The 24,682-nt window shown below is 37.0% G+C and overlaps 1 protein-coding gene across 1 annotated transcript in view; it reads left to right on the plus strand.

Annotated features, from left to right (window-relative positions):
* Positions 1-23,480, plus strand: part of LOC587536 (RRP12-like protein) — a 33,414-nt gene extending 9,934 nt beyond the window's left edge. The window contains exons 2-28 of the mRNA XM_030986254.1: positions 963-1,148; positions 2,014-2,225; positions 3,002-3,085; positions 3,558-3,634; positions 4,393-4,621; positions 5,338-5,476; positions 5,984-6,111; positions 6,643-6,833; positions 7,871-7,982; positions 8,497-8,661; positions 9,320-9,498; positions 10,264-10,385; positions 11,141-11,371; positions 12,074-12,222; positions 13,063-13,218; positions 13,759-13,917; positions 14,538-14,727; positions 15,243-15,350; positions 16,187-16,344; positions 16,854-16,945; positions 17,758-17,949; positions 19,053-19,249; positions 19,860-20,071; positions 20,594-20,672; positions 21,150-21,235; positions 21,842-21,924; positions 22,570-23,480. Of these exons, the coding sequence (XP_030842114.1) occupies positions 986-1,148; positions 2,014-2,225; positions 3,002-3,085; positions 3,558-3,634; positions 4,393-4,621; positions 5,338-5,476; positions 5,984-6,111; positions 6,643-6,833; positions 7,871-7,982; positions 8,497-8,661; positions 9,320-9,498; positions 10,264-10,385; positions 11,141-11,371; positions 12,074-12,222; positions 13,063-13,218; positions 13,759-13,917; positions 14,538-14,727; positions 15,243-15,350; positions 16,187-16,344; positions 16,854-16,945; positions 17,758-17,949; positions 19,053-19,249; positions 19,860-20,071; positions 20,594-20,672; positions 21,150-21,235; positions 21,842-21,924; positions 22,570-22,663 (3,987 nt within the window). The 5' untranslated portion in view covers positions 963-985 and the 3' untranslated portion in view covers positions 22,664-23,480. The remainder of the gene's footprint in view (positions 1-962; positions 1,149-2,013; positions 2,226-3,001; positions 3,086-3,557; positions 3,635-4,392; positions 4,622-5,337; positions 5,477-5,983; positions 6,112-6,642; positions 6,834-7,870; positions 7,983-8,496; positions 8,662-9,319; positions 9,499-10,263; positions 10,386-11,140; positions 11,372-12,073; positions 12,223-13,062; positions 13,219-13,758; positions 13,918-14,537; positions 14,728-15,242; positions 15,351-16,186; positions 16,345-16,853; positions 16,946-17,757; positions 17,950-19,052; positions 19,250-19,859; positions 20,072-20,593; positions 20,673-21,149; positions 21,236-21,841; positions 21,925-22,569) is intronic.
* Positions 23,481-24,682: the final 1,202 nt, after the last annotated feature.

The raw sequence follows: 24,682 nt of genomic DNA on the forward strand, positions 1-24,682 counted from the left end.
AGAGAACTGGTGGTCATCTGTTTTGTCTGTACGCGCGCTTGGTTGCAAAATTGTTGCTTCACATGTATATGTCTCGGGCGAGATTTGGCTTGTTTTATGAGCAGTTTGGAAATGTTTGAATATAATTTGAAAAAACCCCATAGGGTATTTTTGGTGGGGGAGAGTATAGGGATTGATATCGTGATAACCGATACCGATACCGATATGATCGGGAGAGGGATCGAGAGAGGAGAAAATGGACGATTGTCTGTAAGATTCCGATTGTTGTTTCTAAGGCCGTTGTCGCCTTATTAAAGGTGTTTTAACCCAATTCCTGTCTGAGATCTAATCCTTCCTGTCTGTACATAGTGAACCCCCTTATAATGTAAGCAAAACATAACAAAATTATAGATCTATGTTTGTAATCGCACCAGACAAAAGCAATTGCAAACCTTCCAATTCCATTGCATTGTACCAAACTACCTTTGATTTTGAATTTGGAGGTTCGGATCTAACATAAAATGTGAAAATCTGATCCCGGAATGATAGCAATTTGGGCGCTAGTTAAGAACTGTTACCTTCCACACGTTCCTGATATTAATGAGCTATAATTAACATGTGATCTAAATTTTACATTACAAAAATGCTGACCTCTCACAAGACTCAAGAGTTTGTGATGATGTTGGTTCTGCCGGAAACACAAATACATGTTGTACATGAAAATGGCAGTTTTGTTTTGCTTATTTGATACTTATTTGATAATAGTGATGTGTACTAAGGCACATGCACAGAGATTGCTGAATATAGCGAAATCCCTGCGCTAGCCTTTTTACACTAATCGCTATAACCATAAACTAATACAAAGACAGAATTTAGAACTGAATAAAGAGGTTTAAGCCTGCGTACAGAAGAAACCATAGGTATGGAAGCTACAGCCACCATTAAAAGTAATTGAGCCTTCTCTCTCAATTTATGTGCATCAGTGTCTAAAGAAGGAGATGCCAAGATGCCCAAAGGACCTGGACGGATCAAGAACAAGGGTGCGAAGGGGAAGAAATGGAGGAAGGGGCAGAGCTGTGTGACCAACCCACAGAAGAAGGGACACAGACAGGCAGCAAAACAGAACAGATTCCTACCGTCTAACTTCAGGAAAGCTCCAGGCCAGTCAGGTAGACAGCAGGTGGTGTGCAAACATCAGGCCTGATTATCACACAATTTTTTTTCTTCTTCTGATTTTACCCCTTTTTCTCCTATTTTTTCCAAATTTTCTTACCCAAAGGGGGGGGGGGGGGGAGGGTGGGAAACTGGAACACTAAATTTGAGTCGCCAAAGGAGACAAGAAATATTATTAGGTAGAATATCATAATAGATCTTACATTCAATGTCATTTTGATTACCCATACTAATGCCAAATTATATAACTATGTTTTCACAAGGCCGTTTTCTGTAATGGTGTTTGAAAAATTACCTGGGTCCTGGGAGAAGTTTAAATTGTTGTACGGAAATGGATGGCTTTGACCCAGTAGATAAAGATCGCATGCTCGATCTTGACTGATGAATATTAATTAGTCGGAATGAGTCGGAAAAGCTGAGTTATTTGCTTCCTTTTTATTGTGACCGTGCCATGGAGCAGTAGAGTCGCTGCCTGGCAAGAAGTAGATGGCCGGTTAAAATCCTGCTAATTCTAAGATATTTTTTCTGACTTGTTTTCAATTACAAGATCGAGCATGTGATCTTTATCTACTGGATGCAAGCCAAAATTTCTTTACAACATTGATTGTTGTTTTGTTCCTTCCATTAAAGCCCCACTGTACTACTTGAAGCTACTTGCTCCCTCTACAGTGTATATAGAAAACAATGCCAAATCGGTGATCATTGGTCCCCCATGAACCTCTTTTTCTTATGTTAATTGAGAGCTGAGTTGATAAAATAGCCACCTGTCAATGACCACCCTGGTTGATCTAATCCCTCCTAGACAAACTAGTACAGACGACCTTTAATACCCATTTCACTTCTTCATTAATACTTTCCTAGAAAGTGGACTGACACAGAAGGCCCTCAATGAGCACAATGTGGTACAAGGAGACAAGGACAGTGATGTCATGATGGGGGGCGTGGCCTCAGATGATGTCTCCGTGGGTGGGGAGACGTATGGCACGTTCCTGAGTGGGGTCACTGACTGTTCCCAACCCGCTTTCGACCGGGTGAAGAGGTATTGGGAGTCCAACTCAGCTAGTCATAAAGAGGTATGTACTGCTGTGCAGATATTGCTGTTTGATAAACCATTGTCTAAAATAAATTTAGTGATTCTTTTATGTGCCTATTTTTGTAATAAGTGATGCAAATTTTCGTTGTAATTCATTAGTTAGGTTCACCATATAAAGCACTTATTCCAAAGCAATTTATGTTTGACAGCCATAATGAAGAAAGATGCCTGTCATATGGCTACATGTATGAAGTTTCTGGAAAGTTGTTGGTCATTAGGGTAACCTTTTTTAAAAATTTTTTTACTTGTATTGAGATTGATAGTAAATGTTATAAGCTACTGAAATAGCTGCATTTACTTGGCTTTACCTTTACCTTGTTTGAAAAATTAAATAAATAAATTATATATAAACAGAAAGCTTATAAGCCAAAGATTATATGCTTTTTTAGTGTCTGTCAAAGGAGTAGTAACAGCTCTCTGAAAACTCAAAATCTAAAGCTTTGAAAATCAAAAGTTGTCGACTTAAAAATACATCTCAATAGGCAAGCCAGTCGGGGCCATATGTTATGTTGTAACTGCAGAAAATTTGACCCCTGTTAGGCCATAATTTGGAGGGCTGCAGAAAATGAAGTTTGGATTTGCTTTTGTGCAATACTGAAAGGGAAAATATTTTTGTTTTCCTTTATATTTGTATTCTGCTTTCCATTGATATAAAGTTGTATTTTCATTGGATAGGGTCTTTAATATGTTGTAACAATTTAGAGTGTTTAGAGTACCACTAGATGTAAGTAACTGTCTTCACATTCATCAATTCAGATTTGTGCTGTATTAGCTGCTGTGACTGAAGTGATAAGAGAGAAAGGCGGAAAGGAGACAGAGACTGAATATTTTGCAGCATTGGTAAGGACTTGTTACATGATATTTTTGCAATTACTTATTGTAACTGGCTTTATCCACAGCAGACATTATTTTCTGAGTAATGCAGTTCTGTAGTTCTTTATACCCTGCTCTCCATCTTTCCTTTTTCTCCTCTAAGCTTCTCATACTTTCTCAATTTCTACCTCCCCTTTCTTAATATGTGCCATAATTTTTTTTTGTTAGTTTAAACGTCATACTATTTTATCTTGACATGTACTTTTCATTTTATAATACTAATAATAGTTTATTCATTTAAAAACATGCATTGCTGCCTGGGGGCTGAATTGTACAATCTTTTCACAAAAGTACCCCCAAAAATCAAAAAGATACAAGTAAACACTATGCAATTGTAAGGAGCACATGTGAGTTTACCATTAAATGAGTAGTATGTTCTTTCTTTTTGTAGTAAAATTGATGATCAAAGTAATTTATTTGTGTTTCTGTTGTTTTGTAGATGACCACATTAGACACAGTAGATGATGAAGAAGCTATATCAGCTGTACTTTTTCTGCTATCACTCATCATCAAAAGGTATGTGTAACAAACTAACTTTATTTCTGTTCTTAGTTTGCTTTTTTTCTTCTCCATCCTTTGGCTTTACCTGTAATGCTTCTCATCTCTTCTACTCATACTAATTCTGCTACTGCTCCTGCTACTACAATTTCTGGCACTTCTACTTTATTACTACAGTCAAACCTGCTTTAGCAACCACCTGTCTACAAATACCACATTTTTTGTTTCCCCTTGAAGAAAAATTCTCATTGAAACATGTACTAAAGGAACCTGTCTACAAAGACCATTTTTTTGTGTTTCCCTTGGGCGGTTGCAATGTTATGTACAATTTCTGCCATCAAAACTACTTTTGCAATTTTTCTGCATTAAATATCTTCTTATCCTATCCTGCTAACACCGCCACTTTTATTAGTACCGGCTAACTATTACCGCTTCTATTACAACCAATATCTATACCTCGACACCTACCACTTCAACTACTGCTCTTCCAGCTACTCTTTTACTCGTATTATTGCTGCATACATGTCCTACATGATGAGGCGCGATAGCTCAGTCGGTAGAGCAGTGGTCTTGTAATCCGGCGGCCCGTGTTTGAAACCAAGGCGATGGGCCAGTGCCCTTTGGTAGGGCATTAATCCTCATTACCGGGTCCCTCGGAGTGGACCTTAAGCCGTCGGCCCTCTGGTTGCTTACTAACAAGCATTTATGCTTTCTTAGCAGTCAGGTAAAATAACCACCACCATTATTGTAATTGGTTTGAAATTTATTGTTACCAGGGTGCCAGCATCCATCTTAAAAGTGAAGTTCTCGGTATGCTGCCAGACCCTTCTAAAGATCCTAGCTGTGCAATCGTCATCTCCGACCGCTGCCACGGCGGTGGTGCGTTCGGCTCTCTCCTGTCTGAGTACCATCCTGCGGGTCCAGGACCTGATCGTGTGGTCCGACTCCTCCACGCTTCAGATCTATCATGGCATTCTCAATTATACTGTCCATTCAAAACCAAAAGTAGGTGGGAGAAATGTTGTTAATTCCTGCTTTCATAATGTAGGGTAGACATTTTGTATCACCAGTAAATGTTTCAGATGTTGTTGTTGTTGGTTTCTTACTCAAAGGCGGGGAATGTTGTTAGATGCCATTTATTATTCATGAATCTTTTTCTTTTGTCACTCAAGGGGGAGGTGGTTGAGGGTAAAAAAATACCCTTTTTTTTATAGTGCTCACCATCACCCCTGTAATGTAGAGGGTAGACTTTTTGTACTACCGGAAAATGTTTCAGATGAATATCACAAAGTCTTTAACAGTCTTTTTCGATTTTAACAAACGTACAGTAGATCAAAATGTTAAGCCGAGCATACCCTTATTGTTGTAGCTCTTACATTGTATTTTGGTTTTGAATGTTTCATTGTTGATCCAGACCTGTAATTGTTGTATCACCACTGATTTGCTTTATTGTGAACCATTTCTGGAGTTATTATGTACAGGTTCTATTCTAAATATTACAAAATAAAAATTCTCTTTGAGTAAAGAAACAACTAAGTGTCTACTTATGGGAAATGTGTGATGCTACCTCCTGAACCAAATTAATTCGAATACTGGTACATGTGTGGTGTTAAAAAGCATCTATGATTTAAATGAAAGCGTTCATTCATTTTTTTTAAATTTTAGATGTAAAATTAGGATCATGGCAAGAGCTCTAAGTTCACTTTTGCATCCCACTTCAGGTACGCAAAGCTGCCCACCATGCTGTGTGCTCCATCTTGAAAGGAAGTAAATTCATGACCTTGCCTGACCCGCCTTCCCATCACCCAGCAGCTGGGACGACTTCAAAATTCTGTGTGCAGCAGATAGAGCAACATGGAGGTCAGTTATGCTAGAGATGTTCTTTAAATTATTTGGAAGTATTTTGCTTGGAAGGATTTTTCCACTGCTGGTAGGCAAAGTTGACTGAAGATGGTAGTCAAGTGAACAAAAGACTGTTAACTGAAATTTCATGGATTAGAATATCAGTAACTTACATATAAAACAACAACTAATCCTTCATCATAACATAGGGTACATAAATCATCATTCTTTTATTTTAAATTTTAAATGATAAATTAATTATTGAAAAAATGAAGGTCTATCCAAATGATTTGAGAAAAGACTGGAAGTTCCCCAGTATTCTAAAAGCTGTATGATATTTTAAAAAATATATATAACCCAAGGGGCTTCTAGTAATTGTGAAGGATTTGAAACTGTGGACTAAATTTCCTTAATTGCAATTCAAAAATGTTAATCAGTACCTGTAAATTCACTATTCCATACGTTCAATTCATCTATGACTGTTCATTTCTGACAAAGATATTGTTTGTATTTCTTTTGATGCAGGTACTGGAGAGGCAGGAACAACATGTCATGTTCTGAGCCTTCTCAAAGACAATCTTGTGACCTTTCCCAAGAACCACCTCAAAACGACATGTGAGACCATACTAAAGGTCATGACCCTCAGCAACGTGGTGAGTATTAGTTGCAGACTGTACTGTACCATTGATGGTAAATAAAAGATTGCATAACAAATAGGATCCTTTCACATCTCCTTCAAGATTCCGCGGTGTATACAGATGGAAAGCATGTATCATATGTAGTTTCACATGAGTTGAAGTTGTCAGGAGCATGATCAAGGACTGAGTGATTTCTGCAAAACTGAAATAAGATGGAGTAATGTTTCTGCGATTAAGACCCTAAAATCCTTGTGAGTTGTTGTGAGTGGTAATATAATTCAGTATGAGAAATAACCTTTGCTCCACCCTCACCTTCAGTAGATGATTCATCCTGATCTAACTACCGGTAGTCTTCTAACAGACTTTGGAATTATTGATGTATGATCAAATTCAAAATGTTGTGTCTTTGTAGATTATATTGAATGACAGAAGGATGATGAATGTGTGTTAATGGATGAAAGTTACATCATTCTGGCGCTCTGCAGATAATAATGTTTTTAATAATTGTTTTCTTTCCTCTTTTGTTGTTATTTTGTTATTTGCCAGCTTGTGACATCAGTGTCAATGAAAGCACTCCACGGCATGTTCACCATGCAGCCAAGCCCTGCTAGTCTCCCATCAGACCTCAATGCTCAACTCATCAATGCCCTCTATGACTATCAACCTGGAGAGAGTGATTCACAAGCTATGCAGGCATGGCTGGCTGTCATGCAAGAAGCTCATCTCAATCTCTTCAGGTATGTATGTCACACTGAGTTGTACCATATGTTATTACATGGACACCATAAAAGTCAAAACATTGAAATTATGTTTCAGACAAGTACTGTAAAAGTAGAAATATTCACGGAGTTCGTGCTTAGATCGGCAATCGCAAATTTTAGAACTCCTGAAAATATAAGCATGAAGTCTTATGTGTGTTTTGAACGGGCTGAATTGCGTGCAAAGCAAATTTAAGAACACTCAGTGCGAAAAAAATAACAGCGTCTAGAGTAGTGGATAATTTTGTCAAAATAGGCAAATTTCTTAACTAGAAATTGGATTTCTTCAAACAATCAATATTCCAGAAAACTCTCTTTGAGTTTATTTCATATGCTGAAAAGAAAGGACAGAAATGAAGAGCATTATATCAACCCTTTAAAAAAAATCTCTTCCTAGTTTGTCAATTTTTTGTGAAAATTCTGAGAAGTTAGAAGTGATGCTAGTTGATTGTATTGATTCAGAGATTTAAAAACACTCGGTATGCCATCCTTCTTGTCTCTTTTAGTTTGCTTTGACTTGATCAAAATCTCTATATATAATTATGTTGTCAACTTCATTTTCTCGTCCATCTGAACTTATTGACCAGAGTAGTGTTTCATGAAACCATCATAAGTACAAGTTTGCCCACAACTCATTGAAACGTGTGTATTAAATTTAACACACGTTTCAATAGGATGAAGGTGAACTTGTACTCATGACGGTCTCGTGAAACAAGGCCCTGTTTACTTTTAAATTCTCCTCTTCCTTCATTGTAATACAAGGCACACCTTGTTTCCATCGGCAGCAATGTAAATGCAAATTCTGTTTAAGCCCCATTGTCCTACTTGTAGCTACTTGCTCCCTCTATATAGAAAACTTCCCCAATCGGTGCCTGTTGGTCCCCCATGATCCTCTTTTTCTTATGTTAGTTGAGAGCTGAGTTAATGAGATGGCCACCTGTCAGTGACCTTGCTGTGTGGTCTAATCCCTTCTGGCCCAGTAGTATTGACGGTCTTTAATATGCGTTTCTTGACAGACTTGATCAGAAGATGTGTGTTGGTCATCTACCTCGTCTCTTTACATCAGCCATGACATGTTTCCTGTCCGACAGGGCTGAAGTAGCAGTGTCTGCTACAGGGGTACTCAAGGTGTGTCTCAAATTCCTCATTGTGTTTGCTTTAGAGATTTATAGAAATCCTTCATTACTTATACTTCTGTATTATTATGTAAAACCTTTTGTAGCATGACATATTGTTGGTGATTTGAAATGATTAGCTGCCAATTTGGAGGAATATTTCCTTGTTTTCTGCTTTCAGTTCGTATTATCAACCCTTAACTAGTATTCCTCTTGTTTTCTTAAAACACATATACATGTAAGCATGTCAAATACACGTTGTTCCTAATTTTAGCTTTGGAGATTCCTTACATTTGCTGTGGTATGGAAATGGAATGATATTCTTTTTATGAATATGTAGTCGTAATCAATACCAGTCGATCACTAAAGAGATGCAGACATTCATTACAATATTCTTCGAAAGTTTCTCTTGCAGAACAAAGTCTAGCAGGACAAAGTCGAACACATGTAACTCATAATTTGAATTCAAACCTTATTTCTAAATTACCAATCCAATATATTTCGTCTTCCTTCTTTGTCTCGACCAGACACTGCTCTTAGAATGTGTGAAACCAGCCAAGGAAAACATCGCCAAGCAGATGGGCGCCAACGCTCCTATCAGGAAGATGTTCCAGTCCGTACAGGGCGGGCTCTCCTACAAGTTCCACTCATCATGGGGTCTTGTCATGAAAGTCTTGGCAGCCTTTTTTGAGGTAAGCTTCTTTTTCTGATATTTTGTGATGGCATTTTGTGATGGCATATCAATGAAATACCCTATACTGGTGTTATATTTGATAACTGTATAAAGATTGTGTATACTGCTTGTATTTTGCTACAATTGTTAATCTTAATTAAAGGTAAAGACCAGTATTGGAAACGCCCCAATTTCACTAAATGAAATGGAAGCTCTTATTACCAATCATGTGAAAGAATATGTTTTGACTAATACATGATGATAAAAAATTTGCCGGGAAACCGCCTACTAATTGATATATTTGGTAAATTAGTTTATCTATTGGACTGTGAGAGATAAACGCATGTGTCGCGCACGTGTGTGTAGTCCCATATACATCTTTCTGTGTACAGTGCTTGTAACTTTACGAAGACTGGGCCAAATTTCTTATCATTTTGATGATTCCAGAACCTTGCAGTACACACCAATGCTAGATGATCAATCTTTTCAGATCGATTCCACAACAGTTCTTTCACAATGCAATCGCATGACCATAACTGGTCTTTATCTTTAAGATATTTCCACATTAGCGATTGTGATTAGCTACATGCATACACAAACATGTAAGTGTTGGTGAAGATTTATAAAAGATAAAAAAGTAGCAGACTGCTTGATACAAAAATATGTGTACCTTTCAGGCGTTCGGTGGCGAGGGTCACGGCTTCATGTCCAAGTGTCTTCAGACCATGTGTGACCTTCGGGGGTCACAGCACTTTGCTTACACGCAGGAGCTGGACAAGGCCATTGGGGCAGCCATCTTGGCTATGGGGCCTAGACTTGTGCTCCAGGCTGTTCCACTGCACATCACAGGAGATGAGTAAGTGATCATAATAACAATAATAATAATTACATTTATAGGGTGCTTTATACAGGTGTTTCTAAGCGCACAGGTGGTGCTGCCTAACTCAGTACAATTATTGATGAATCTAATCGTGTATTGCCATTATGAACTGAAGATGTAAGTAATTTCAAAAGTTGCCGCTTAATAAGATTTATATCAGGGTAGATTCAAGCGCGTTCCAAGGTATTCAATTTATTTAGATCTTTGTTTCCAAATGAGTTCAATCTTTAGTATTTTTTAATGGAAAGGAAAATAAAACTTAGAAGATTATAATATAATTGATATCAAGGAAGCTAATCACAAGTATTTCTGCAGTTTGGCAGTTTTACTTCTACTTGAAGTCTTTCTCTCCCTCCCCCTCTCTTGCCCTCTTTCTCTCCCTTCTCTCTCACTCTCTCACTCTCTCACTCTCTCACTCTCTCACTCTCTCACTCTCTCACTCTCTCTCTCTCTTTCACTCTCTCACTCTCTCTGCTCTCATGTACCCCCTCTCTGCACTTTTGCCTTTATGTCTTTTCTTTTTGCTTTTTCCCGTTATTAATTATTTATTAACTTGTCAATTTTATGATGCACGATATGTAATTTGATTTGGATGTTCTGGGATCTTGCAGTTTATTCTATTGCATTCCTAGATTTGTATATTTTATGAATGTACTGAATGAATTGACTTTGAATTTTCAATTAATTGTGATTACAAACTCTGAACAAGTTCTTTCTTTTTCCATTCCTGTACCACAACAGAGATAACTATGATTTCCCCCGGAGCTGGTTGATTCCTGTGATACGAGACAACGTAGCAAACACACAGCTCTCTTTCTTTACCAAGTATTTCCTACCACTAGCAGCGAAACTCAGAACAAGATGTAAGATCTCCTTTGTATCAAAATTTTTTTGTATGCTTTAGAGTAGTCATGACTTAGATGTTTGTCTTAATTTGTTTTACATTGCTTTTAACAAAGCTTCTTGCAATAGAGAATCTTTGAATTTGTTCACGAGAGAACATTTGATGATAATGATCCTATTAGTGCAGTGATGTCATTACAATGTATCCTCAACTCATGCATGCAATAAAATAACACAAAAAGAAACAAGGTATGGGAGAATGACTGCTAAGCAAAGTAAAGTTAGTATTCTCAAATTCCAACTCCATTAAAAATTTATTTTCTCATCAAACCAAATCAAGAAATTATCTGAATATGCACCTTCATCACTTATTGGCATCATACTATGCCTTGAAGCATCCATTATAATAATAATAATTATAATATGGATATTTATATAGCAACGGTAACCGCCAGGCTCTGACGCTCATGGCGCTTCACACATATTACCCTGGTTAAAGCCTAGCTGCCAAAGTAACTAGCGCTCAAGCATATCAGGTACCCATTTACACCTGGGTGGAGAGTGGCAAATGTAGATTAACGTCTTGCCAAAGGACATTAGTGCCGCGGCGGGACTTGAACCCCATACTTTGTGATCTGCAGTCCGGTGACTTATCCACTAGACCACAACACCTCTTTCCTCACCTCTTATTGAAATAAATAGTCCTATTCATGACAATGTCAGCACCTTTACAACAACACAATGACCACATTTGTCCATTTCCATTTTTTTCTAGCACTGGAATTGACTGAGCAGGGGAAGAAGGTGGAAGGCAAGACATACGATGTGCTCCAGTCACAGATCTGGTCCCTGCTCCCTGGATTCTGCAAAAACCCAACAGACCTAGGTGCAGGAGCCTTCAAAGGCACCGCCAAGATCTTGGGAACAGCACTCAACGAGAGACCGGACTTACGACTGGACGTGTGTGCTGCCATCAGGAACCTCATCACAAAGAACTTGGAGCATGGTGAGACACTTTAAAGCCCCACTGTACTACTTATAGCTACTTACGCCCTCTATATAGCAAACAATACCTAATCAGTGACCTTTGGTCCCCCATTATCCTCTTTTACTTATATTAACTGAGAACTGATTTGATGAGATAACCACCTGTCCAGTGACCTTGCAGGGTGGTCTAATCCTTCCTGTAAACTAGTACAGATGGGCTTTAAAGATAATTATGATAGATTGCCTTGCAGTTCATGTTTTTTAGGGAAAATATTCTCATCAGTTTAACAGGTCAAATGACACTGAACACTTAAACTTAATTTTTACAACCAACTCACGAATCAAATATGAACCTCTATATTTTACGGTGTAACTTTAGAAAGTGATAATGATATTCAGGTAATTTTATGTAAAAGCGCATAGATTTATCTAATCAATTAAAGTATGTCAATACTGAGATCAAGGAGAAATGAAATGGAGCCTTGAGTAACAGCTAGGTCATGAAAATATTGGTGATAAGAAGTGGATGAGAATTTGAATCATATAAATCCCTGTTCTTTCATTATGAAATACATAAACAATTTTAATTCAAGTAGATGGATGGCATAATTTTAGTACATGTCAAAAGACAAATGAGTCATTCTGATCTGTGCTGGGTGTATTTCAAGATTTCATTTAGGATGTTCTACAACTTCTAGTATGAATTGCTCTATTTCTGCAGAGGTGAACCGAGCAGAGTTAGCCCGGTTTGATAAGAACTACCTGCCCATCATGTTCAACCTGTACACCAGTGGAAACGCAAGACAAGATCCATCTCTCTTCTCAGTCCTCGAGACCATCAAGGTCTATCTTCAGATTGCAGACCCTAAGGTATGTTTAATCTTCTCTACTTTTCTTGTGTCCGCCAGTCGCTTTACAATATGACTGCTACAGCTTAATGTGAAGGAAATTGAAGAGGGCTCCTGTATATTAGGATCTCTCTCGAGTCTACTTGGTCAGACCAACTGGTATCTTTTTGTGTAAAAGCATAGCAAGTACTCTTTATTTCTCCTTTGCCTTGAGATATTCTGAATTATTTTCTGTGAGAAGGTTAGTTATACCCTGTCATAATCAAGTATTGTTACTGTTCTCACTATGAACATGACAGACAAAGAAAGCGGACAACATGTACAGTTCTTCGGGTAGACAAAGGAACATCCCTTCACTGCTATTATGTAAAAAGGTGAATATGCATGTGACACCTGTTCTACACATTTTTACATAATAGCAGTGAAGGGATGTTCCTTTGTCTACCTGAGGAACTGTATATTTTGTCCGCTTTCTTTGTCAGTCACATTCATAGTGTCTTTTGGTCGATTGATACTGAAAAGGCATGCCAGACCAATGAACAGCGGAATGTCGGCTCACTACAGAAATTACTAACTACAGCACACATCTTCATCGCATACTTAAATTCAGTTACACCTTCTGAATTCATCCCTTCACATAATCAAGTATTATAATACTTTTTCTTACTTTCAGCTGATTGCTACCAAAGCAGACAAAACATGTCAGAAACTGGATCAAAACTGGTCGAATATCAGCTCACTGCAGAGCCCTCAACTGCAATATGCAGCACACATCTACAGTCTATACCCTAATTCTGTAACATCTTGTAACATTTATACCCTGTCATAATCAAGTATTTTTACACTGTTTTGTTCCTTTCAGCTGATTGCTGCTATGTTGGACAAGGCCTGTCTGAAGCTGGACCAAGAAACAGCTGAACGTCAGCATGCTGTCATGGACCTCGTCATTGCCATGGCAACACATCTTGATGCTGATCACATGACCAAGCTCTATAAGATGATCACTCCTATGTTAGAGGTTAGAAATGTTATTCTAGTAAATTATTTGGATTACTATGTCCTTTGAATAGGACTTGAAGTTGTAGGTCCTCTGCTGTTCATTACAAGCATTTACAGTGTGTGCATGTATACTTCCTTACCAATCAGACAGCTAGGTAAGTAATCGGTGTCATATTAAATGCATCATTTAACAATGTTAAATCTGAGATGCATGGCCCCACATGTTATCAGTGTCTGTGATATGGTGTAATATTGAAGCCCAAGTGCCTCAAAAAAGTAAAATTCTTTGAGTTATCGGTTTTACCATACCCATTTTCCCCAATAGACTGTAGTGTTATAAAAAAGTGTTAGGAAAACAAAAAATGAAATTTCGATTTCCGAACATAAATATCTTGATAATCAGACAGACGATCAGCTTGTAGAAATCATGGGATTCCTGACTAACCTAAAGGTTTATGATTATGATTACAGCATGAGCTAAATCCAGGATTTTGTTTCAGAATCTGAGGCAATATTACAGAGTCACTTTAAAGTCTATGCCAAATCTTGAATTCTACAGAGCACAGACCGTACCATGCAGAAGAAAGCATATCGAGTACTGGAGGAGCTATGTGAAGGAGAATCTACAGCTTCACAGGGTTTCCTTCAAGCTAACTTAGATGATCTTCAAGCTGTTCTCCTCAAGTCCCTCTCAAGCTCATCACCATCATCCAAAGCAGTAAGTACAACATGCCCTTAAAGCCCCACTGCACTACTTATAGCTACTTGCGCCCTCTATATAGCAAACAATGCATAATCGGTGACCATTGGTCCCCATGATCCTCTTTTTCTTATGTTAATTGAGATCGGATTTGATGAGATAACCATCTGTCCAGTGACCTTGCAGTGTGATCTAATCCCTCCTTTACACTAGTACAGATGGGCTTTAAAACTCAGCTCCTCAGAGAGCAAGAAACATACATTTCAAATTGGCTGTAAATTGTCTATCATGTGTGAGCAAATAAAAGTTTAAAAATACATGGGATCATGCAGTTCCCATCAAGTTATATATTGTTTCCTTTGTATTAGTAGTTCTCAAATTTCCAAAGAAGGGTTTTAGGTCAACTGAATTGTAGAAGATTAAGAAGATCTGAACCTTCCTCTCTGTTTCCAGCTTTGTTGCTCTTGAAATTACTATGATTGATAAAAATGCAAAGGATTAAATGCATAATTAAACATGGATCCCTACCCCTTTATTTCCTTCTAATTTATAGAGGAAAATAAATACAGATCATTTAATTACTCTAGTCATGCAGTCGTTCATTGAAATCCTTTTCTATCTTTCCTCCCAAACTATAGCCTAGACTTAGGTGCTTGCATCACATTGTAAAGAGTCTACCAGGAGAGAATGAAGCTTTTATCGTCGCCATACTACCAGAGATCATCTTGTGTATCAAGGAGATTAACCAGAAAGCCAGAGCGTCGGCCTTTGGTCTCCTGGTAGAGATTGGAAACACTATGCTCAAGCACTCCGATCAACCCAGAGAATGTAAGTATGATCATTATTCCTTTGTTAGCTAATTTTCAAGAATTTAATGATTTTAACATTGTATATAAGGATAAATTCATAATTAATAGACATCTTTTAAAACAACATGATTTGTTACATATGTGTAATGTGTCATCATATCAAGGAGATACAGGATTAAAAATTTCTGTCTGAACTGTATTCATAAGAATTTAATCCACAAACACTGTAAATTTGGTTGATTTTCATTCAAGCTAAAAAAGCAAGGCTTAGACTGTAAATTAATAACATTTTGAGAACGTGTAAATTGTATCATGTGTAAAGGAGTCTTTGCTGTTCAGTTTGCAAAATGACAGGTGTTTTTTTTTATGGCTTTGGTTTTCATCTGCCTTGAGAAGTCACTCATTCATCCAGAAAGGGAAACTTGAACTTAAATTCATTAGCTTTAGTTGTCACAACAAATATATCAAAATGACTCTGAAGTGATGTATCTTATATATTCTCTGATGATCTGTAATATGTGTTTTATTTGTTAGTGTGTGTAAGCAAGTACTTGGAGATGTTAGCGGCTGGTTTAGCAGGGTCACCCCACATGGTCAGCGCTACCGTCCTAGCTCTTACAAGGATTCTCTTTGAGTTCAAAGGTCAGTGTGACAAACAGGATGTTATCTATTTCATATAATGTACCACGTATGAAGATTTCTACGCCTCAGGCATGAAATTCGCTGTTGACTGCTGGGCAGTATAGGATGGTTCTACTTGTGCATACAATGCCAGAACGCAATGATTACACACGATGTTAATAATGGATACATGCTCCTAGACTAGTATAGAGATACATTTTGACAGTCTTATTTGGTTGAAATATCTCCTTTTTTAAGGATTAACGCAGGGGATGGAGTATATACAAAAAATATTGACTGCTTATTTTTTTTTAAACAATAACTACTCAGTGATTTTAAGACTGTACTGTACTCTTTGACTTTTTCTCGGGCACAGTGCAGTTTTGATATCACCTTGGACAATAATTTAAATCGTGCCTCTCAAAGCAGTCAATATTGGTAAACTATTGTTTTGCTGCTGGTCTTATAATCTATAAAATAACGTTTTTATTACTTCAATTATTTGTATTTTTAGTGTATTTATTCCTTGAACAAGAATTACCATTTTTATGCAATTGTCATTCTCTTAAGAAGTTCATAATCATGTAAAATTAACAGATAAATAGTGTAAAACAAGAGACTTACACAACAGAAACTATTGTGGCATGTAAATGATGGCTTTTTTCTCAGCAAGAAACTTGCAGATGGCTAACATTCTGTGATGTTTCTGTAGTTATTCAGATATATGAAACTTTCAAAAATATGAACATGTGTTCACATGCAAATTTGGGGAACATTTCAAGCATGAAACAGTTTCTGGCTGTACATTTAATACAAGTGACAGAATTTGAGAATTTTCCTTTCTCTCTTACCACTAGACATCATGCGAGGCCCTCTATTGGAGCAGTTGGTAGATGCCGTGGATACGCTGATGCAGGCTAAGGGTAGGGAGGTGCTCAAATCAGCCTTGGGACTCATCAAGGTTCTATGTACCGTCATCCCGGATGCTGTCCTAGCCCCACATGTAGAAAAACTGGTGAGTCCGTGTCTTTCGTTCTCTTTTGTCTGTTTGAATAAATCTTGCTTAATCTTGATATTTTTTTATTTTTTATGAGACCACATAATGCCAGATTTACATTTTTTCATTTTTTCCATCTTCTCCAATTTTGGTGGGCCTTGTTCATATCTTGCTCCCTCAAATTTTGCAACCTCTCTTTCTGGATTGATAACTCTTTGTCTTCATGCCTGTGTATCTTTCTTCTATGTTACTCCTACATCACCTTGATTCAATTTCTTTGGCAATGTCTTGAGAGCACGCTGTTTATTTGTCTGGAAACTTTTACACACAAATTATGTTCCCGTTCCCGTTCCCAGTATTTCAAGCTGCATGTTACTAATGACAATTTGGCTCTATGTACCAAATCCCTTTTCAGGTTTTCTATGTTAATAATGCATTGCAAAACTGATTGATAACATATTCTTTTAATGACAATTTTGTATCCAACTTGCAGTCATTGATATGAGTCACTGTTTGATCACATTTAGATTCACTGTATAGCTTGTTTGAAGGAGGCTAATAGGAGGAACCTGAGAGTCCCTGTCAAAGGAATCTATTCTCGTCTCGTCCGCAAGTTTGGGTAAGCTCCTAGAAGTCCTTAAGAATTCTCTTGCAGGAAAACAAGATCATCGTATTTCAGAAGCTATAATCTCAATAAGACTTATTCCATTATTATTATTAGCTCAGTGATGTCACGCAATATATTAAACCTATAGAAAAATATTAATTTGGCAGAAATTCTTGAATCCCACCATGGCCCTTCTCTACATGTTTGTATTGATAGCTGTCCTTGAAAGGATTCACTTGAATAGACTGGACAGGATTCATGAACAGAATTGTCTATGAGTTAATTTCTAAATCAAGTTTCATGAATGTGAAAAGCAGGATAATGTTGCAAGGGCAAAGTATTTCTTGCTCTCCCTTTTATGCTAGCCTAAATTAAAAACTAACAGCTTTAAAGAAATAGAGCACAATTGTTGTCAGTAGTTATGAGGTTGATAATATGTCAAGATAAGAAATCTATTGAAAAATTTGTTAGATGTCAGTGGTTCAATAGCCAGAATGCCTCTTCACCAAGAATTTGTCACAAAGATACCTTTTTTTGTTTCATAAGAACATCTGGAAGTTCTGAAGCGGGTAAAAACTTCTATTTTGAATTTGTACTATTTTAACCCTTCCACTCTTAAAAATTCCAGATACGTGATGATTCATAAGATGACCCCTGAACCGCTTCAAAGTGTTTTTTTAATATCAAGGAGGACAAGAAAAAAAACCCAGATACAAAATGATTCGCAATAATGATCACAGACATCATCAAAAGATGGTCGCAGTTTTTTTCTTAAAATCTTTAAATTTTGAATTTGCTGTCTTCCCCTCTCAAAATTTATCCAGGTACGAGATGATTCGCAAGATGATCCCTGAAAGCCAACAGAAGATGGTGCACAACATCAAGAAGACCCAGGAGAGAACAAAGAGACACAAGGCTCTCAATGCCGCATCCAGGCAGGGAGATCAGGAAGGGGACGAGGACGAGGACGAAGATGGGTTCGATGCCCTGGTACCACAGAAACCCAAACCAGAAAGGTCAGAGTTCAAACAGAGTTATTCTTATGCAGTGAAACCTGTCCATAAAGACCACCCGATGGGAGACAGGGGGTCTTTATTCATGTACAGATTCCTTTAGTACATGCTTCAATAGGAAACCATTTTCAAGGGAAACGAAAATTTGGTCTTTCTATAAAGGTGGTTACTAAAGCAGGTTTGACTTCACTCGAATTTGAACTTAATTATTCAAATCATCATCCTATAAATAGTTTCATATTTACATAGCAAATGTGACACAGGGATGTTGCAGCAAGATAATGGGAATCAGAAAGTAGAATTAATGTGCTGATTGAGTCTGACTTCTCATGGAATCCATAGATCACACACTTCAGAAAGATAAGATTTGATGTAAAAACATAACTGAGTAGAATGTTAATCATTGCATTGTGACAGGATTATTTAATAGATATCTCACCATATCATAGTGGAATGAAATTTAAAGGGATCCAGTAACTTTATCTCAGATTCTGAAACAAAATCCTGGATTTAGGTCATGCTGCAAAGATAATTATACACCTTTAGGTCAGTCAGGAACTCCATGACTTTTACAAGCCGATCGCCTGTCTGATTATCAAGATATTTATGATTGGAAATTGAAACCAAATTTTGCCTTTGCCAAACGGTTTTCATAACACTACAGTCTATTGGGGAAAATGAGTATGGTAAAAACCGGTCAATCAAAGATTTTTACTTTTTTGAGGCACTTCTTGCTCATTTTGAAGTGCAATTTTTTTATGGCTCCAATATTACACCATATCACAGACACTGATATCACGTAGGGCCATGCATTTCAGATTTAACATTGTTAAACGATGCCTTTAATTGTTCTCTGTCTGTTTGACAACAAAAATGAAAAAGAATCTTATAAATATATGTTGTAAACGTAACAATTGTTTGTATGTTGTAAAATGTCTTCAATTTGCGCCTCTACCCACTCATATTTGAAGAATGTTCATTAGTCCATTGCCAAAGGCATTTGGTGGTTGATGTATTAAGCACTGTGGAAATAAGAGAACTCAGTGGTCAACAGGTTAAAGTGGTGTGACACACTTCTCCATCAATCAATCTCTTTAATATTACAGCATCGAGGAGATTCTCCAAGAAACAGACTCAGAGAACGAGGTGGACGATGAGGACGCCAAGGATACCAAGTCAAAGGTCAAAGGTCGCAAGGCCAAGAAGCTTGCAGGTCAGCGAGGCAAGGCATGGTTGAAGGAAGGGGAGAAGGAAGATACTCCGTTGGACTTCTTGGACCCCAGTGTATCAAGAAGAGTGCTTGGTAAGGAAAGAACGTACATCGTTTCTTATACTTTGTTTGACCTTTGACCCTTAAGTTACCCTTATACCTCATTGCAACTCAAACAAATACCCTTCTTCTATTCCAATATAGCCAGAGCAAATATTGCTTGGGCCAGATGTCAACAATTACTCTTTATATTCTCGTTTGCATGTATTTATCATGAAATCTAGACTTAGACCATAAACAAGTATTGGTATACTTGCATTGGTTATTTCTCTATTGTGATTATATATTCAATCATTTAGTCCTTCTTGTTTTAGCCCATCAAACCTTACTTTGCTAAGGAAGCCCTCTCAGCCAGTCACATCAAACTTAACGTTAAGACTCCTCCTAATATATCAGTCATTTTGGCTTATATTATGTGTAGTGTAGGTTCAAGGCGAGAGTTAGGGTTAGGGTAAAGCTGTATGGTATTGGTTAGGGTTGAAGTTTTGGGTCATGGTGAAGGTTAGGCTCCGGGTCAGGGTCAGGATTGGACCAAATGGTCTTGGTTAGGGTTGAGGTGACCTGCGTGATGGGATATTCTTCACTTGTTATGTCATTTCTTCATTCATTGTGATTAAATCATTCAATCCTTCCCTCCTATCAGCCACCAAGCCTGAATCAGAGGAAGCCCAGGCCATAGGTCACATCAAGCATAACTTCAAGACCCTCCCCGACGGTAGGCTTCTTATCGCTGAGATGGAAGAAGAGGAAGAGAAGGCGAAGGGGAAGAAGAATCAAGGAGGGAAGGCTAGAGGAGGAGGAGGAGGAGGAGGAGATGATGATCTGAAAGACATGATGGATGATGAGTTAGCCAAGGTCAGTGAAAGTTTGATGTGAAATCAAGGAAGAGGAATTTAAGATACCGGAGCTTTAAATTGTAATTCGGTCTTTTTTGCATTCTACAAAAGCTCATATAATACACAATTTTGATCTATGAATATCAATGGTATGTGGGTGACTATGTACTCTACTCGTTGATTAATGCATTAGAGCTGTGAATTTGACGGACAACTCCCCCATTCAATTTCGTACATGTCTCTAGAGAGCAATTGCTGACTCCTTTGAAGATCTACAACATCTGTCAAAACAAATATTATACTGTCACTTTGTATAGATCAGGGCCCCGTCTTTTAAATCAATCGCAAGTCCTCTTATCGATTGCAAGTTTGCAGTCCCTTATCTCTCATGTACATAGTTGCGATTGATATCAATTGCAAATAAGTTACGATTAATATCAACTCTTTATAAGATTGGGCCCTGAGCTTCACCATCTGTTATTGTAAAATTAATAAAGTAAAATTGCATTAATTGTTATTACTTTCTCATATTTTCTTTCAGTTTCACAAGACAACAAAGAGGAAGCTGGAAGACCTCAGTATATCAGACGATGAAGATGAGATGGCTAACAAGTATAAGGGTCAGTATCATATGTTCAGTGGTTTCCTCATCATTAAAGGCATTGTTTAACAATGTTAAATCTGAGATGCATGGCCCCACAAAATCGCGCTTGAAAATGATCATGAAGTGCCTCAAAAAAGTAAAAGCCTTTGAGTGACCTGTTTTACCATACTGATTTTCCTCAATAGACTGTAGTGTTTTAAAAACCGTTAGGACAACGCAAAATTTGATTTCGATTTTAAATCATATATATCTTGATAATCAGACAGGCTTGTAGAAGTCATGGGGTTGCTGACTGACCTAAAGGTTCCCTTTAATTCATGATACTATTCTTTTTTAAGGGGGGGGGGTACAAAATGTAACTCTCATTTAGAGTGTAGCATCCTTTGAATATTGATCTCCACAGATCCTTCTGATAGAAATCTGAGATCTCACATTATACCAATAGGTTTCTCTGACATGAAATTAAGACAAAGTCCTTATTATTAACCCACAGCTGGAGGCAGTGGTATCCATCGACCTCTTGGGGTTCCCAAGAAGCAGAAGCCAGCAATGAAACCCGGTCAGGAATTCGCAGCTAAGGTAAGAATTCAAATAATTAAAGCCCCACCACTGCACTACTTATAGCTACTTGCGCCCTCTATATAGCAAACACTGCCTAATCGGTGACCATTGGTCCCCCATGATCCTCTTTTTATGTTTATTGAGAGCTTATTTGATGAGATAACCATGTGTCAGTGACAATGTAGGGAGGTCTAATCCCTCCTGGCCAAACTAGTGTGGTGGGGCTTTTGCCATAGCCATCACTTAAATCCTGCCTGTGAAGTAACCAGGAGAATGAGGATTTGCTGGATGTAGCAATGGTCTAAAATTCAACCGACATTGGCTATGACCAAATTCAAGTTTTTCAGAGTTGCTCTTATAGATATTGTGAACAGATCATGGTCACATTGTGCATTAGGACCAACTGCTTATCTTAAATTTTGTTTAGAACTAAGCCATATAGATAGCCAAATGATTATGAAACTAGTCAGAATTATAATCAGATCAAGTATAGATCCAGTATATTTAGCCTTCATAAGAGTGTTAATCAAATGTGCATTTGCAAGTGCCAAAATACTTCTATGTCATTGCCTTTTATTCATTTGAACATTTTCTCTGAATATTTATTTTGCTTCAAATTTGTAGAAAGCTGGTGGTGACATGAAGAAGAAGGGAGGGCAGGATCCATATGCTTATCTTCCACTCAACAGACAGCAGTTAAACAGAAGGTAAGAATCATTAAATTCATGTAAAAGAAAACATAACACATATATTATCAGTACTTACTGTCATGACTATCATCTTCTTCTTTGATGTTTGTTGCTCTTAGGTCATCCTTTATGTCTGCTTGGCTCATTGTTGTTTTGTTACTGCCAGGTTATTTTACTGTACTTTCATAGGTTTTGGTTATATAAGGGTTCTACCTGGAAAGGCAAATGGCCTATGCAGTTCCCCTCCACATTTACATTTTCATCTTTATCCTTTTTTGTTTAGTATGATGTACTATAATGTTCTTATTCTTTAATGTACTTAATTTTACTTTTATGCCAGTTTTTGCTACGTTTTGTGGTTATTTATGATTTTAATGGAATGTGAAAAATAAAGTTGAAGATAAAATTGTCTTAGGAACTTGAAGACAAAAAAGAAGGCGTAGGGTGACGAATAGAATGAATTTACCTACCCTTCATGGAAAAGGAGTTCCCAGGACTAATAAACGGCATGTAATGTTGATGTCTCATAACATACAAATTTAATTTACACAAAGGCCATGTCGAGATGGGTCTAAAGGTAGCCCTAAAATGAAATAATTATGAACTTTGTTCCTTGGGTCTAAACTTAAGATTACATTTGATGATACTCTCTTCTTTCATCAGGATGAAGAAAAAGACAGCTGGTCAGTGGAGCTCACTGGGTAAAGGAGGGAGCAAGGTGGCTATGAAGAAACTCAAAGCAAAGAAGAAACGATGATGACCTTCCGAGGACCATCTCTAGGAGACAACTGAAATCCAAAGAAAAAACATTGTATCTGTTTGCCTCAAGTCTTCATCTTTGCTTGAGCTTCCATCTTCTGCACACTAGTGTCATTGTGCGATCACAATCATATTGAGCTAGAAATAAATCACAGTCATCAAATGTGATATGGATTTCCATAGTTCTTTCTGAAGGACTCAAAACCTTGTGCATCCTTCGGTCAGGATTGCAAGCCCAACCCAACATTTTTCGACTATTTTAGAATTTGTGCATGAATATAATCATGAATATTCTTCTCCAGATCTGTCATTTTTGCACATACAGGTACTTCTTTACATTAATGCACCTGTTAACAACAAGACAAGACCATTAACAAAATTTTGTTTGCCATACTAAATTTGAATGTCCCCTCTTTCTCTTGATATGTTTAATAATTGACTATTTTTTTATTGTCAATGTAAATCAGGTCCGAAAGAATTTCTCTGTCATGTTGACATTAGTAGATATAGTCCTCCTATTAATTTGAATTAAATCATGGAATACTACTGTTAGAGATGAATTGCCTTGTTTCAGTGTATCTTCGCTTAGAATTAGTGAAACTTCTGATATTGTAACTTTTTAAAATGTATTTTGTATAATAATTATGTTTTATCTTATTACATGCACTGGAGCATGTAATTCTTTCTTTTGCTCTGTAACATTATTTTAGCATGAAATAGAATTTTGCATAAACATACATTTTCTTTTCTTGTGTATGCCCTAAAGAACATGCATAGTATTATATAAATATACGATTATGATTGAATGAGTAAAATTGCCTAAACGTCTTTATTTCATTTATTTTTACCAATAAATTCCTCTTAAAAATTTTCCCCAATACTGTAAAATTAGAGAAAGCTTGCTATGATCCAATACCCGCATTAAAGTAATAACAGATTGTTTAAAGATTGCAGAAAAATTACATATGCCTGAAAAGATTTGGTACTTGATAGGGCTTGGTAATTTTAACTGAAGATAACTTTTCACTAGTGACAATTTGATAGTCCACTCCACTTCATTTCCATGGAGTAAAATGTTTTCTTGAATTAGAGCTATGACCTATACGTTAAACACAAGACGACTGGGAATGGTGAAATTCTATCACATGACCCAAGAATTAACATTAACCTGTAGACTACTGCATTCTCTCTTTCCCATATGATTAATATGGGGTGTACATGGTTCCTGCATGTAAAGGGTTACCTGGCATGGACAAATATTTCAGAAGTAATACCTTGATTTTATTGGGTATCCCCCATATGAAGAAATTTGTTATCATACTGATGATTTAACTGATAGGAATGAGAGAAAAGAAAGAGGGGGAAAGGGACAGAGAGAGGACAGGGGCAGAGAGAAAGCAGCAAAGTAAGAGGGGCAGAGAGAGAGAGAGAGAGAGATGGTGGAGGGGTAACATGAGAGGGGGAGCTTCAAATATTTCTTTCTCACACTTGTTAAAATCACAATTTTCATTCTCAATAACACCTACACTTTCATTACATCTCAATTATCAATACATGTAAAATGAAATGCAAATATATGCTGTATTTAATATAAGAATATATTTTATATGTATTCATAGTTATTTCAAAATCTTTAGCAATGCCACGATTTCAGTATTTTATAAAGTTATTGTAACTTGTTGATTAAATGATTTAATGACCTCCAAAGTACTTCTTAAGCTTGGGATGTTTATTTTGAAAATTTGATCCAAAATGTCATGGTTCAGTGGTTCATAAATTCAAAGCCCATACTTTTAAAAATAAAAAGTCATTCATACAAAATAAACAAATTCAAATGAGAAATTTAGCTGAAAAAAGAGATGTAATACTGTATATCAGTAGTAATATAAGGAACTACAAGAAACATGCAAAGAAGAAGTATTTCAGGAGATTTCAAGAAGATATACATTACAGCTATCATTAGAAATACGGTGTATTATGACATGTATATGAACAATGTGGTAATTATCATTAGTAC

This window comes from Strongylocentrotus purpuratus, unplaced genomic scaffold (genome assembly GCF_000002235.5).
Source record: "Strongylocentrotus purpuratus isolate Spur 01 unplaced genomic scaffold, Spur_5.0 spur5_scaffold_15, whole genome shotgun sequence".
Classification (NCBI taxonomy): Eukaryota; Metazoa; Echinodermata; class Echinoidea; order Camarodonta; family Strongylocentrotidae; genus Strongylocentrotus; species Strongylocentrotus purpuratus.